General features: G+C 38.4%; 1 protein-coding gene across 1 annotated transcript in view; it reads left to right on the top strand.

The window, feature by feature from the left end:
- GPN1 (GPN-loop GTPase 1) overlaps window positions 1-14,075 on the top strand; it is a 17,170-nt gene continuing 3,095 nt past the window's right edge. The window contains exons 1-12 of the mRNA XM_070512379.1: window positions 1-150; window positions 892-985; window positions 2,599-2,638; window positions 3,446-3,512; window positions 4,227-4,264; window positions 5,956-6,034; window positions 6,243-6,337; window positions 7,275-7,320; window positions 7,985-8,131; window positions 8,853-8,935; window positions 10,497-10,536; window positions 11,155-11,245. Of these exons, the coding sequence (XP_070368480.1) occupies window positions 40-150; window positions 892-985; window positions 2,599-2,638; window positions 3,446-3,512; window positions 4,227-4,264; window positions 5,956-6,034; window positions 6,243-6,337; window positions 7,275-7,320; window positions 7,985-8,131; window positions 8,853-8,935; window positions 10,497-10,536; window positions 11,155-11,245 (931 nt within the window). The 5' untranslated portion in view covers window positions 1-39. The remainder of the gene's footprint in view (window positions 151-891; window positions 986-2,598; window positions 2,639-3,445; window positions 3,513-4,226; window positions 4,265-5,955; window positions 6,035-6,242; window positions 6,338-7,274; window positions 7,321-7,984; window positions 8,132-8,852; window positions 8,936-10,496; window positions 10,537-11,154; window positions 11,246-14,075) is intronic.

Raw genomic sequence — 14,075 nt, 5'->3', positions numbered from 1 at the left:
GCATGTCTCTATGGTAAAGTGGGCGGAGCCAGGGGAAAGATGGCGGCGCCCGCAGCTGCAGCTGAGCCTCAGGCTTCCGGGGGTCCTCGGCCCCTAATGTGTCTGTTGGTGTTGGGAATGGCGGGATCTGGGAAAACCACCTTTGTACAGGTGACATACACGGCACGGGCGTACTGGGGGCGCGCAAGAGGTCATCTGTGGCGGGCGGAAGGCCAGGGAGAAAGGGAGGTCTCTCCGGGGAGTTGGAGGGTACCAGCGCTTGGCTTTCAGGAACTTGTCAGTAACTCCAGTTCCTTCCTCGGCGAAGCCTTCTCGGACGCTAGCCTGGGTGTATTAAGTCTCTCTTCTGTGCACCCTCAGTGCATACTTGGTACAACTTACCGCGTTGTACTGGAATTGTCTTACCGATAAAATTGCCAACTCCTGAAAGGGAGAGGCTTGCAAGTAACTCTGGCAGTTAATACAGTGCTAGCACACAGGTGTAGATTGGCTAAAGAATTATTTTTTGCGCGCCTACCATGTTTCAGGGACTGGGGATACAGCGAAAACGAGATTGACAAGGTTCGCGCTTAAATAGAACTAACGTTTTAGTGGAGGAGATAGAAGAAAACCCCACGCAAAATAATGTGATCAATATATAATTATATATATAATATGTAATATAATTATAAAATAATAAGAGTAGGGGAGGCTCTGTTAGATGGGTGATAAAAGTAACATTTCAACTAAGACTTGAATGTTGGAGGTGGACATCGGGGGCGAATATTTCAGGTGGAGGGAAATTAAGTGCAAAAGTCTTCAGGTATGGTCGATAAAGGAATGGAAGTTCTCTTTTGTCCCCTTATCATGCCCCCATTATGTCCCACCATCACTCTCCTCATATCTCTGCAGAGGCTCACGGGACACCTGCATAGCCAAGGCTCTCCACCTTATGTGATCAACCTGGACCCAGCTGTGCATGAAGTTCCCTTTCCTGCCAACATTGGTAAGTAAACTGTACAGAACTGTGTGCAGTGCCTCACAGAATGGAAAGCCTCCAGACTGCCAGTCTTCAATGCTTTCATTTTTTCTGAACTACCTTTACTTCCCTTGGATTTGCTAGAATCCATAAATAGCCTTCTCCCTTATTCACATCTTCTCTTTGTTTACTCCCTCTTCTTTCCTAAATTTCTTTATTTCCTTACCATTCACCTTTCTCTCTTCCTTCTTTCTGACACTATGTTGTCAGGCTAATGTTATTTGGGAAAATGAAGTGATAGAAAGTCGGTCCTTTCACTTCTAGGCCATAAACCCTTCAGCAGGCTCTGATACATAAACCTTTTTTATTTAGTTTCTTTTCTGAAAGTTTAATTAGAGTGTAAGGGTTCTTGTCTGGTACTTCACGTATTCATCTGTAGGAACCTTGCTTCCACTTCTAAAGTTACGTGGGAGAATGTGTGTGATTATGCATATGTGGGGTCCCTAGTTATCATCAGACTTTAAAAGGAATCTGTGACTATAAAAAAGAATTAGAATGGATGTGATCCAGTGTCATGATTCTTAATAGAATCTGGGCTTCCTGATTTCCAGGCTGTCTCTGTATGCTAATCATCTCCCTCCTTATCTCTTCTTAATCCTGTTAAGCTGCTTGTACCCTAAACATAATAATAAAGGAAGACCTTGTATTAAGAAGCAGAGATCATTTTGGTAAGAGTTTGGGAAAAAATTGCCCATCTTCTCACTTAAAGGATGGAATTCTAATACTTGATGGAGTAGGTCTACAAATTAGTAGATAGGTTTAGTTAGATGTTACTGGACGTATTAATTGTTTTCTAAAAATCATGTCTTGGGGGGCCAGCCCTGTGACCAAGTGGTTGGATTCTCATGCTCTGCTGTGGCAGCTGAGGATTCCCTGGTTTGGATCCTTGGTGCGGACCTACACACTGCTCATCAGGCCATGCTGTGGTGGCATCCCACATAGAAGAACTAGAATGACCTGTAACTAGAATGTACAACTATGTACTGGGGCTTTGGGGAGTAAAAAAAAAGAAAATCATGTCTGCATTACCTTTGTTACCAGTAAGCAATTAGTAAGAAATAAGTCTTTTTTCTTGACTTAGCTCCCTTTTTCTATGTGTATGGTCACTGATAATGTATTTAAGTTCTATAAAGCTTTTCTCCTTGTCTCAGATCATCTCTACCATAACTTGAGATCTCCTAACCTAACATTTTTCATGGGTTACATGGCAATTATCCTTTTAAGAAAGGAAACCAGTGTGAAGCTGGAGAAATTAGTGGAAGAGAATGCTGACAAGAGAAGCCTAAAAGACTAGTTTCAGTTTTTTGCTGATAGGGAAAGTACTTACAGGGCATCTTTTGCCCTTCTGTTCTTCTCCTCACAGTCTTGTTTCTTTTGCTATCACAGTTCAATGATCTTAGCTTAAAAATTTAGAAAACAAATTTAAAAGTGACTTAGATGCCAAGAGAGAAACTTATTTTTTTTCCTCAGAGGAAGCAGACATGGCTTGAGTGGCCTGTTGGCTTAGGCTATTACAGATGGAAGATCTCACACTATATTTTTTTTATATTTTAAATTCCAGTTAATTTTTTTCCCTCCAGATATTCGTGACACTGTGAAGTATAAAGAAGTCATGAAACAGTATCCTTTTCCTCACCTACTGCAGTGTTCACTCGTCTTTGGCCAGTTACTGTCTGTATTTTATGGCTTTGAAAGAATGTTTTTGTGTTTCCTTGTGAAATATACAAGCAAAAGCATTTGATTGCTTTAAGATAATTTTGGTAAGAGGATGGAAGGTGAATGTGGGGAGAGATATTGTAGGTGATTAGAAATACTATTTCAGCTTGTGATTTCAGTTTTCTTACCATCTTCCCTGGGCTGTTGTAATTAGCACAGAGAAAGAGAGGCAAGCTGATGATGTGTCTGGATCCCACAGGGTAGTATTCCCTTGGAGGATACATCTGTTGGTCACCACATCTTCAGACTAGGAAACTCAGAAGTGAGTAGGTTTAGTATGATCAACTCTTACTACATTGCTGTGTGAAATGTGTACTTTCCCTGTAAGTAAATCTAGGTAGGAACATTAATTATAATCAGCATGTTGCTTGATTAGTGAGGATCAGAGCAAGGAGTGTTATATAGATGATCTTAATGGCTAATGCCAGCAGGCTGTCACTGCCTGATGGATCTGTCTATTACATTTTGGTCACTTTAGTTTCTTCATTTTGACTGACCATCCCTAAAATGAGGAAGACCTTGATAATAAATGTTTTCCTATGAGGTTAAGGTTGTGTGGTACATACCTTAAGGTAGTCAAGGATTAGCTTGCCAATATCCATTCATGGAATGCTGATGTTATAATTCTGTTTATGTGAGTGATAGCTTATGTATGAATTTTATCATCTAAATTGATCTATAAGCAATTTAAATCCTCAGCTAAGTGTCTAGATATGGACTTGGGCCCAATGGTGGCATAGTGACCTCACTCAATCTCTTCGCTACAAGATTTGATCAGGTATGTCTGTCTTTACTTACATAAGCATGGCTAAAACCTGAGACTCTTAAATGCTTTAGCTTCATCACATTGGGAAAGAAGAGCAATAAACCAGGATGTAAATATAGAAAATAAGTAGGCATTTTGGGAGACAGAGAAGTAGGCTGTGAGAGGACGATCAACGTTGTGAGACACTTCACATTTAATATTTGTGACAGCCAATAAAACAGAAATCCAGGAAATCTGGGTTCTTTTCTTGATCTGTTATTAGCTTTCAGTGTTACCCTGTGGATAGAATGGTGGGTGAGGGAGTGGGATGGGCTAATAGGCATGGGATGCAAAGATAATGGGGCTTTTAACTTTTGACAAACAGTTGTCATCAGTTGGGTTTTCTTTGTCCCTTCTTCTGTGAGTGTTTTGTAATCATTAATTTTTTACCCTGATGTTATTCTATGAGACAGGCTATTAACATTTTACTGAAGCACCAAGAGAAATGACTTGCCAGTGACAGATCAAGTCCTCAGCTTCTCAGGTCCTTGCACTGTGCCCTAGGGTGTTGTAGTGCTGCTGATGTGGCTGTGTTTCTTTGGTTCAGTGAGTTTATTAGTGTCCTAAGAATGAGAATATAGAGATTCAATAATTAATGGTGCCTTGGAGGCAGGCCACCTTGGAGAGGGTTGTGTGATTTTTGTGTTGAAATTGGATCCTACTGGAATTGGCATCTTTTTCTTTTAGGTGATGAAATTTATTGAGAAGGCCCAGAACATTTCTAAGTAAGTGATTTCAGTTAATGCTAATATTTATTGCTCTTTAGTTGACACTAGGTTTTTTGAAGGATTTTGGGATACCATCAAGCTCTGAAAGGATGTAGCTTGAGATGAAACCATTAGAAATGAAAAAAAAATGGGCAAGAAAATCATTAAGATGCTATACGGTGTAGAGCTAAATTTAATAGTATCCCACCCCCAGTCACTTTGGTATATGCCCATGGCTTCTTAGGAAATATTTTGAGACTTAGTCCAAATTCGGTTGTCTACCTGCCTTCTCTTGGGAAACCATCCTTGTTGGCATTAAAGTCTCTGAAACACCTTTCTAACCCTTGTTTAAATGAATATAATTTACATGATTCAGAGAGAATAATTATTTTTTAATTTAAAAAGTATCAAAATATAAAATAAAATATGTTCTTATTATCCACAATTAACTGTTGTTAAATCTTTAACAGGTTTGCTTTTTTCCAAAAAAGAAAGATAATTAATTTTTGTAAAAAAGGATATATGCTCATTGTAAAGAATTCAAACCACATATAACATTTAAAAGATGAAATTATCCCTCACTAGATTCCCACTAGAAATAACTATCATTATTATTACTATCAGTGACTGTCATTCCACGTTTCTATGCATAGATAGAAGGATGGATGGATGGGGTGTTTCACAAAATTGGGATCATACTAGAGGTAGTTTTTTAAAATAATAGCTTTATTGAGATATAAATTCACATACCATAAAGTGCAGTCCTTTAAAGTATATTATTTAGTGGTTTTTAGTATATTTACGAAATTGTGCATTGATCACCAATATCTAATTTCAGAACATTTTCCTCATTCCCAAAAGAAACCCCGTATGTATTGGTGATTATTCCCTATTCCCCCTTTCTCTCGGCTCTTGGCTGCACCATTTTATATTCCCACTAGCGAAGTGTGAGGGTTCCAGTTTCTCCACATCCTCTCCAGTGCTTGTTATTGTCCTTGTTTTTCATTGTAGCTATCTTAGTATAAAGTGGTATCGCACGGTGATTTTGATTTATTTTTCCTCAATGATTAATGATGTTGAGCATCTTTTCATGTACTTATTGGCCATTGCTATACGTTTGGAGAAATGTCTATTCAAATTCTTTGCTCATTTTTAAAAGCAGCTTTATTGAGATATAATTCATATACAGTTCACCCATTTAAAGTGTTCAATTCAGTGACTTTTAGTATAGTCACAGACTTATGCATGCAACCATCACCATGATCAATTTTAGAACATTTTCATCACCTCAAGAAGAAACCCTGTATTCTTTAGTTATCACTTGTCTATCCCTCCATTTCTCTCTCCCCTCCACCTTCCTCAACCCCCACCCCAAAGCAACTGGATAGTTTCCCCAGAGATGTACGTTCTGGTTTTGCTTCTCCCTCATTTTTAACGCAATGTATTTCTATAACTATCACAATTTTCCCTCTGATCATTTGCAGCAATTTATGGACTGCTGCTCATGCCTATTAGCATGAATTTTGGACATTAAACATAGTCTAGGTGAATGTGGTATGCATTTTAAGAGCAATGGGAGGAAGTTAGACTTAGCAGTATGAAGAGGTTATTCTAATCTTGGATAACCAGATGTTTAATGTTTTGTGTGATGGAATATCTTTTAGCATTGCACAAGTATAATACTTATTTAATTGTTTTTCTTGACACAGATATGTCTTGATTGACACACCTGGACAGATTGAGGTATTCACCTGGTCAGCTTCTGGGACAATCATCACCGAGGCCCTGGTAAGTTTTCTAGGACTTGTTACTAAGAATAACTAGAGAGCTAGACTGGGTACGGATCTTTTTATTGCCTGACACCTTATATGGAAGGGAGTTACAGAGCTCTTCATACCCTGCCTAAAGTGGTTCTCCCTTGCTAAGGAAGGTAGGAAAAGTTTGGGGACAGGTCTTGAGCCGTCTTACTAAAGCTTTGATTATTTTGTGGCTTTAGGCATCCTCATTTCCAACGATTGTCATTTATGTCATGGACACATCACGAAGTACCAACCCAGTGACCTTCATGTCCAATATGCTCTATGCTTGCAGGTAATTGATTATTGGTGGGCATGGTATTACATCAAGGTATGAGGCCTCCTCTTCTTTTCTTTTGAGTCCTGAGTGCTTACCCCTAGACTTCTGCTCATTCAGATTTGCCACTCAGTTTAGCGGCAGTGAGTTGGGGAAGAGGCACATGTGTTGTTGGCATTCTCTTTCAGCAACTTCTCATCTTCCTCCCTTGCTTGTTATAGAAATAGGTGGTGTATGAATATTAACCTTCTGGTAGTTGCTCCTGGTTTAATGAAATCCAAGTCTAAAAAGAACAGAACCCTCTGGTCTAAGTGTTCCTTTTCTGTGTTATGATAGGTAGAGTGAGATTATAACATGAGGAGAGATTATGAATAAAAAGATTTGTTCATAATTCTGAAATGCATGGGTTTGCCCCAAGCGTAGTGCAAATAAGAGAGGAAGGACATGCCTCACTGGGCTATGTTAGTGCATTAAACCTAGGAGCAAGGCAGACCATTATTAAAGCTGAGAGAATTTGATCTGGGGGATACACAAAAGCCATCACCGACATTTGTCTCCTCTAATATGATTAGGGATGTCTCTTCTTATTAGATGCTAAAAATCCTAATCCAGATAAAAATCTGATGACCTTCACATTATTTTATTTTCATGTTAATTATTTAAAAGACAATTATTTGGTGAAAACAAGCAAACAGATACACAGAGAAAAAGGATCAGTATCAAAATATTACTCCAAGAAAGAAGGAGAGAGAGAGAGTGTGTGTGTGTTGCTTGCTTGATGGTGACGGTGGTTTCCCTCTTGAGAGAGGAAAATAGGTGCGTGCCGCATCAGAAGGGAGACCTATATTTAGAATCAACCCATTCCCCTTCTCTTTCCTCAGTTCTCACACTGACACTGGGCAAACAAGAGCTTAAGTGCTTTTGCTAATAATATGTCTTGATGTTTGATTTTCAGCATCTTGTACAAAACCAAGCTGCCTTTCATTGTGGTTATGAATAAAGTAAGTGGATCCTCCTGTTATGATTCAACATTTCTTTTCATTAGAACCTTGTGTTATCAGAAGGTTTGGGTAGGTGAGGATTATTTCAGATGCTAGAGAGCAGATTCAAGCTTAACTGAACCAAAGCCATGAGCACTTCTAGGAAAAAGTTTCAATCAAGTTGAAAGAATATTTATCACTGTCTCCCACCCAGAGTTATTTTAGGCTAGGTAGAGTAGCCCCTCAACCATGGCGTATAGGTTACCCCACAGAATCCAGGCTGTGTAAATCGGGGAGGGACTGCTAGTCTGTTGGAAGTGGCAATTAAAACATACAAAAACAAAACTTCCCTGTCGTTCGTTGATGGCGAAGATGCAAGAGACTACTTGACTTTAGAGCCTGGAATGTGGTGGCATCCACTGCAGCCATGGTCACTTGGTAGTGAATAGTGAAGGGTCTGCATCAACCAAGAGAACACGTATCTTAATTTAATTATTTACGCTATTCAGCAGTCTTGGCTCTTTGTGGCTTGTTGCAGTGGAGAAGGAAATGGGGGAAGCAGAGAAGAAAATATATGAATGATTGCTTTTTGCTGTCACCAGTTAATTAAAAAAAAATTTTTTTGCCATTATTTGGTGTCTAACCTCATGTCTGGTTGCTGATAGTTGACTTCTCTCTGGTACAGACTGACATCATTGATCACAGCTTTGCAGTGGAATGGATGCAGGATTTTGAGGCTTTCCAAGATGCCTTGAATCAAGAGACTACATATGTCAGTAACCTGACTCGTTCCATGAGCCTGGTGTTAGATGAGTTTTACAGCTCGCTCAGGGTAAACTTTCTCTTGCTCATACTGACAGTCTCTCCAAATAACCTTTTAACCCATAGGGCTGGCTTTGCAAATGTCTTAGAAAGAAAGTTCCTTACATTCTGAAAAGTAACTTTTAAAGCGTTGCTTATTTATAACTGGAGGTCTAAAAGATAAATAAGATAGACCCTACCCTCAGAGAGTTTATGGTCTAGTTGGGAGAGAAGGCTACACACAGAATTGAGACGTGATATATTGTGGTAAATACCTTGAGAAAGATTGTAAGTTGGGCCTGATGGTGGGGAGGGGCAGATCACTTTTTATGTGGGGGATTTTGGAGCATATAACATTAGAGGTATGCTTTGAAGGAAGGGTAAGATTTATGTAAGCAAAAGTAGGTATGGGCGGCAGGGAGTATGTTACTTGCCCAAGCAAAGGCATTGAGATAGTAATTTTTGTAGAGAATAGTCAGTGGTTTGATTTGATAGGGAATAGATAAAAAGTCCTGCTACTTATTCAGTCCTAATTATCTTGCTTTTTCAGTTGTCTATTTTTCATAGACTTATTTCCATGACTTTTGACTAGGCATGCTGTTTTGTTTTGTGTTAGCTTGTCTGTTTGTCAGAGGCTTTTTAAAGTATCTACGCCTCTTTTATGAAGATTTTATAACATTTGGACAAAATAACGTACACCATTTAAAAATATACTGTTGTTTTCTCAGTGGCATTAATGATACTTTTGGCAGGTGGTGGGTGTGTCTGCTGTTCTGGGTACAGGCTTAGATGAATTCTTTGTGCAAGTCACCAGTGCTGCAGAAGAGTATGAAAGGTGAGGATAAAGGAAAATCCTATTGCTGACATTCTTACTAATCCACAGTTCTGATCTGACAGCAGTTTTGCCAGGCAAAGCATTTCGGTTTTCAGTTGTATGTATTATTTGTCCTGCATATGTCTACTGGATCTGACCACTCTTAGGGGTAACAATTTTCCAGTACCTTTTTTTCTAAAAAATAAGAGTATAAAATCTTCACTGTATTGAATGATTAAGAGCAGGAATCATCAGACTTTTTTTGTACAAAGCCAGATAGTAAATAAATATTTTGGGTTTTGTGGGCCATATGGTCTCTGTTGCAACTACTCAACTCTGTCTTTGTAATGCAAAAGCACCTAGAGATGATTTGTAAACAAATGGGTATGGCTGTATTCCATAAAAATTTGTTTACAAAAACAGGCAGTGGGCTGGATTTGGCCTGTTTGCCCCACTGACTGATTCCCAATTAAGAACATGGACTTTGGAGAACCAGCCCTAATGGCCTAGTGCTTAAAGTTCAGTGCTTACCACTTTGCTGGCCCAGGTTCACTTCCTGGTTGTGGAACCACGTCACCCATCTGTCAGTTGCCATGCTGTGGCAGCAGCTCACATAGAAGAACCAGAATGACTTACAACTAGGATATACAATCATGCACCGGGGCTTTGGGGAGGAAGGAAAAAAAAAAAGAGGAAGATTGGCAACAGAGGTTAGCTCAAGGTGACTCTTTCCCTGCAAAAAAAAAAAAAAAAAGAACAGAGTTTGGAGTGAGACAGGCATGGGTTAGATTTCTGTTTCTTCCGCTTAATAAATGAGTGACCTTAGCAAGTTTTCATCATTTGTAGATCAGGAATAATAGCATTTATTGCTAAGGTCAGTGGTAGGATCATTTGAGAAAATATATCTAAAGTACCAGCACAATTGCTGACACATAGTAAACACGTATCATAATAAATGATGGTTAGAACTGTTGTCATGGTTAATACTGGAATTCCCTTTACCTAAAGGAAAGTGGAGTCAGAGCACCTATACACTTTCCTTAGGCCCGTGGCCTGATAATTGGCTGCTTACTAGCATGTTCCTTTGGCTTCATACTTAACAAGATCCTAACAACCTCACTGTGGTTTTCAGACACGTATTCTGATTTTGATTCATTAGACAAGGGTTTTTTTTGTGTGTGGTCAAAGCCTCAGGATAGACTCTTTTCTGTATCCTTTCATTGATGCCCAGATAAACCACATAATTATATAGTGGACTTCCTGAGCCCAACAGGCCTAGGTTCTTTTACTCATCTCACATGTTTTTCCAAATGAATGATGAGCTCATCAGTCATGGTCTCCAGAATTAATCTTTCCAGCCCAGCAGTCAGTCTGTTGTCTCTTTGCTGGTTTCAGGGTGGGGCAGGCACCTTGGCTTTAATTCCACAGGGGTAGAACCTCAGTGACTCCGACTTGTTACATCTGATGTTCAGTGAGGTAAGATCTACTGTTATTGTCAGAATCGTAGGAAAATAGAAGTGATCTGGAGGTGAGCAGGACAAATTATTAAGCAGAGGAATTTAGAAAGTGTTTCTGTTTCCAGGGAGTATCGTCCTGAATATGAACGTCTGAAGAAATCACTGGTAAGAGAGGGGGCTATTTGTGTATTTTAGGGCCACTTAAAAAACCACCTCAAACCATGTACTGATCCTCCTGCCATAAATGCTTTTGTTTTGGCTGTCATATCTTTTAGATGTGTGTTAATTTAAATTTGTAAATTTGTGTGTGTGCTGTCTCGATGCAGAAAGGCCCCTTAATTATTTTTCTTCTTTTTATTTGATTTTTCCTGTCATATATGCTAAGCCCTTGTGCCCCACCCCCACCCCCTACTCCAATGTCCACTTTAAGGTTAGTTGTAGAATTTTGTTTAAGAACTTGTGGTTCACAACTCTTATCCCAAATTTTCAGGTTTCCTGCCCCCACTGGCTTCATTGGGCCTTCCCATCATGTCTATTTGAGGGTTCTTTTGATTTGCTTTTGTGTCCAGTTTCTGAAACTTAATTCAGTTTGCAGAGCCCTCTGGTCTGAATTCCTGCTAATCTGGGTCCACACTGTTCAGTGTTTCTGTTCCCATATCAGCCATCCATTAGCTGCCTCAGAGTTTAAATAGCCTGTAGTATTTGTATAATGGGTCATCTCCAGTTAGAAGTCTGACATCTAACTGGGACTCCTTTTTTAATCTGACATTTTTCTCTCTACAGGCCAGTGCACAGAGCCAGCAGCAGAAGGAACAGCTGGAACGCCTTCAGAAAGATATGGGCTCTGTAGCCTTGGACGCAGGGACAGCCACAGGTATGGAGGGTCTATCGGTGTTAGGAACTAAAAGGAGGGTACACTTATTTAAGAGAGAGAAAGAGAAAAGGATAAAGTAAATGTGGTATTTTCTATCGATTGATCAATCGATCAATTGATCTGTCTATATCTAAATCTGTCTGTCTATCTATCTATCTATTTATCTATCTGTCTGTGTAAATCCTGGGTCTGCATTGTATTTACTTAAAATGTCTCTTAGTCTTCTTTGGTCTGGAATGGTTCCTTAGTCTTTCCTTGTATCTCATGACATTGACATTTTTGAAGTGTGCAGACAGACATAGTGGTATACCTATATCTAACACCTGTGTTAAAGAGGAATTCATGGGGCTGGCCCTGTGGCCAAGTGGTTAAGTTCTTGCACTCTGCTGTAGGCGGCCCAGTGTTTCGTTGGTTTGAATCCTGGGCGCACACATGGCACTGCTCATCAAACCACGCTGAGGCAGCGTCCCACATGCCACAACTAGAAGGACCCACAACGAAGAATATACAGCTATGTGCCGGGGGGCTTTGGGGAGAAAAAGGAAAAAAATAAAAAATCTTTAAAAAGAAAAAAAAGAGGAATTCACCATATATCTCTATCTATCTATCATATCACATTCACTTTATCCATATTTACTTTTCATATATATATATCTATATGATTTGGGAAGGCAAACCCCTGAAAGTTGTATACAGTTGCATCACTTTGGGTTATTCCTTGTCAGGTAGTTTTTCTTTTACTTTGGCAAGGTACTTGATATCTACTTTATTTTTTAAAAAATATATATATTTTTTACTGTTTATTTTGACTTAATTTCATATTAACAGAAAAGTTGCAATGAATAGTACAAAGAATTGCCATATAACCCTTCAACCAGATTCCCACAATGTTAATATTCTATCACATTTACTATATTCTCTTTCTCATATATGTATGACTTTATATTTTATATAGATATATGTATCATATATAATTTCTTTCTAAATCATTTAGGAGTAAGTTGCAGACACAGTGAGCCTTTACCCTTGAATACTTCAGTCTGTTTCCTAAAAACAAGGGCATTATTTTATATAACCTCATTGCAGTTATCAAAAATCAGGAAATTAACATTGATGCATTAGTTATCTAATGTATAGACATTATTTGGAGTTAGCCATTTGCCCTTTATAACAGGAGAAAATCCTGGATCTGCAGTGCATTTAGTTGTCATGTCTCTTACTCTCCTTTAATCTGGAATGATTCCTTATTCTTTCTTTGTATTCCATGACACTGACATTTTCGAAGTGTACAGGACAGTTATTTTATGGAATGTTCCTTGATGTGGGTTTGTCTGATGTTTCCTCATGATTTGATTCAGGTGGCACATTTTTGGCAGAACTTTACAGAAATGAAGTTGTGTTTTTTCCATATGTCATATCAGGAGGCACACAGTGTTGATTTGTCCCATTACTGGTGATGATAACTTTGATCATTTGCTTGAAGTGATATCTGCCAGATTTTTCATCATAAATTTATTATTTTTTCCTTCGTAATAAGTATTTTATGGGGTGATGCTTTGAGATTATATAAATATCCTTTTAATTTTAAAATGCTCACCCACTGGTCTTAATATCCATTAATGTACTAGGGACAGTATCCATTTTTGTGTCATACATGTTGCAGATATTTTCTCCCTGTTTGTCAGCTGTCCTTTGACTTTGTTCGTGGTATTATTTTGCCATGCAAAAGTTTTTATTTTGTTTTGTTTTGATAAAGTCAAATTTATTTATTATTACAACTGGATTTTGAGTCATAATTGGGAATCCTTTACTTACACCTCTGTTAAAGAGGAATTCACTTGTGTTTTATTAGAGAATTTGTAAAATGGTTTCATTTTCTGCATTTAGATCCCTGACCCATTTAGAGTTTATTCCTAGGTATGGTGTGAGGTACATATGATCTCTGTTACCTTTTTCATAAAGAGTTGTACCCGCACTATTTATTAAAAAGTCTGCCTTTGCCTCAATGATCTCAGATGCTACCTGTAACATATACTAAATTTCCATGTGTACTTGGGTATATTTCTGGACTACCAGTTTTATTCTTCTGGACTGTCTGTGTGCTTGCAGCATGCTGTTTTAATTATGTAGAGGCTCTATGGTATGTTTTAATATCTGCTAGGGCTAGTCCCCTTCATACTTTTCTTTTTTTACTGTTTCCCTGGGTATTCTTGCATGTCTATTTTTCCACATGAACCTAAGTATCAATTTATCTAGTTTGCTAAAAAAGCTCTTTGGTATTTTTATTGGGATTGTGTTATTTTCATGAATTAATGTAGGGAGAAGTGACATCTCTATGATGTTGAGTTTTCCTATCCAAGAACAAGGAATGTATTTATATTTGTCAAGTCTACTTTTGTGTCTTTCAGGAGTGTTTCCTTGTGTACATTTTGCATATTTTTTGTTACATTTATTTTAAGGATTTTATCTTCTGTTAGTGATGAAAATGGGATTTTCTGAACCATTATATCTTCTAACTGGTTATATTGGTGTATTTAAAGGCTCTTAATTTCTGTATATTAGTCTTTTTATCCTGCCACTTTACTGACTTTTTTAATTGTTCGAGTTAGTTTTGTCATTGATTCTCTAGAGGCTTCTCAGTTGGTGCTCATATTTAAATATATACACCCCACCCATGCATGCTTATTGATGAACTGATCTTTAAAGGAGTGAAGTTCTCTTCATGAAAGATATTGTTATACATCTAGTAGAGAACAGCAGAACCACTTGGAGGAGGAGATACTGGATACTGGCTGGGTTTACCAGTTAAGTGATCTTGCCTGTGCCATCC

Source organism: Equus asinus, chromosome 6, assembly GCF_041296235.1.
Source record: "Equus asinus isolate D_3611 breed Donkey chromosome 6, EquAss-T2T_v2, whole genome shotgun sequence".
Classification (NCBI taxonomy): domain Eukaryota; kingdom Metazoa; phylum Chordata; class Mammalia; order Perissodactyla; family Equidae; genus Equus; species Equus asinus.
This window is presented reverse-complemented; position numbering and strand designations above follow the sequence as displayed.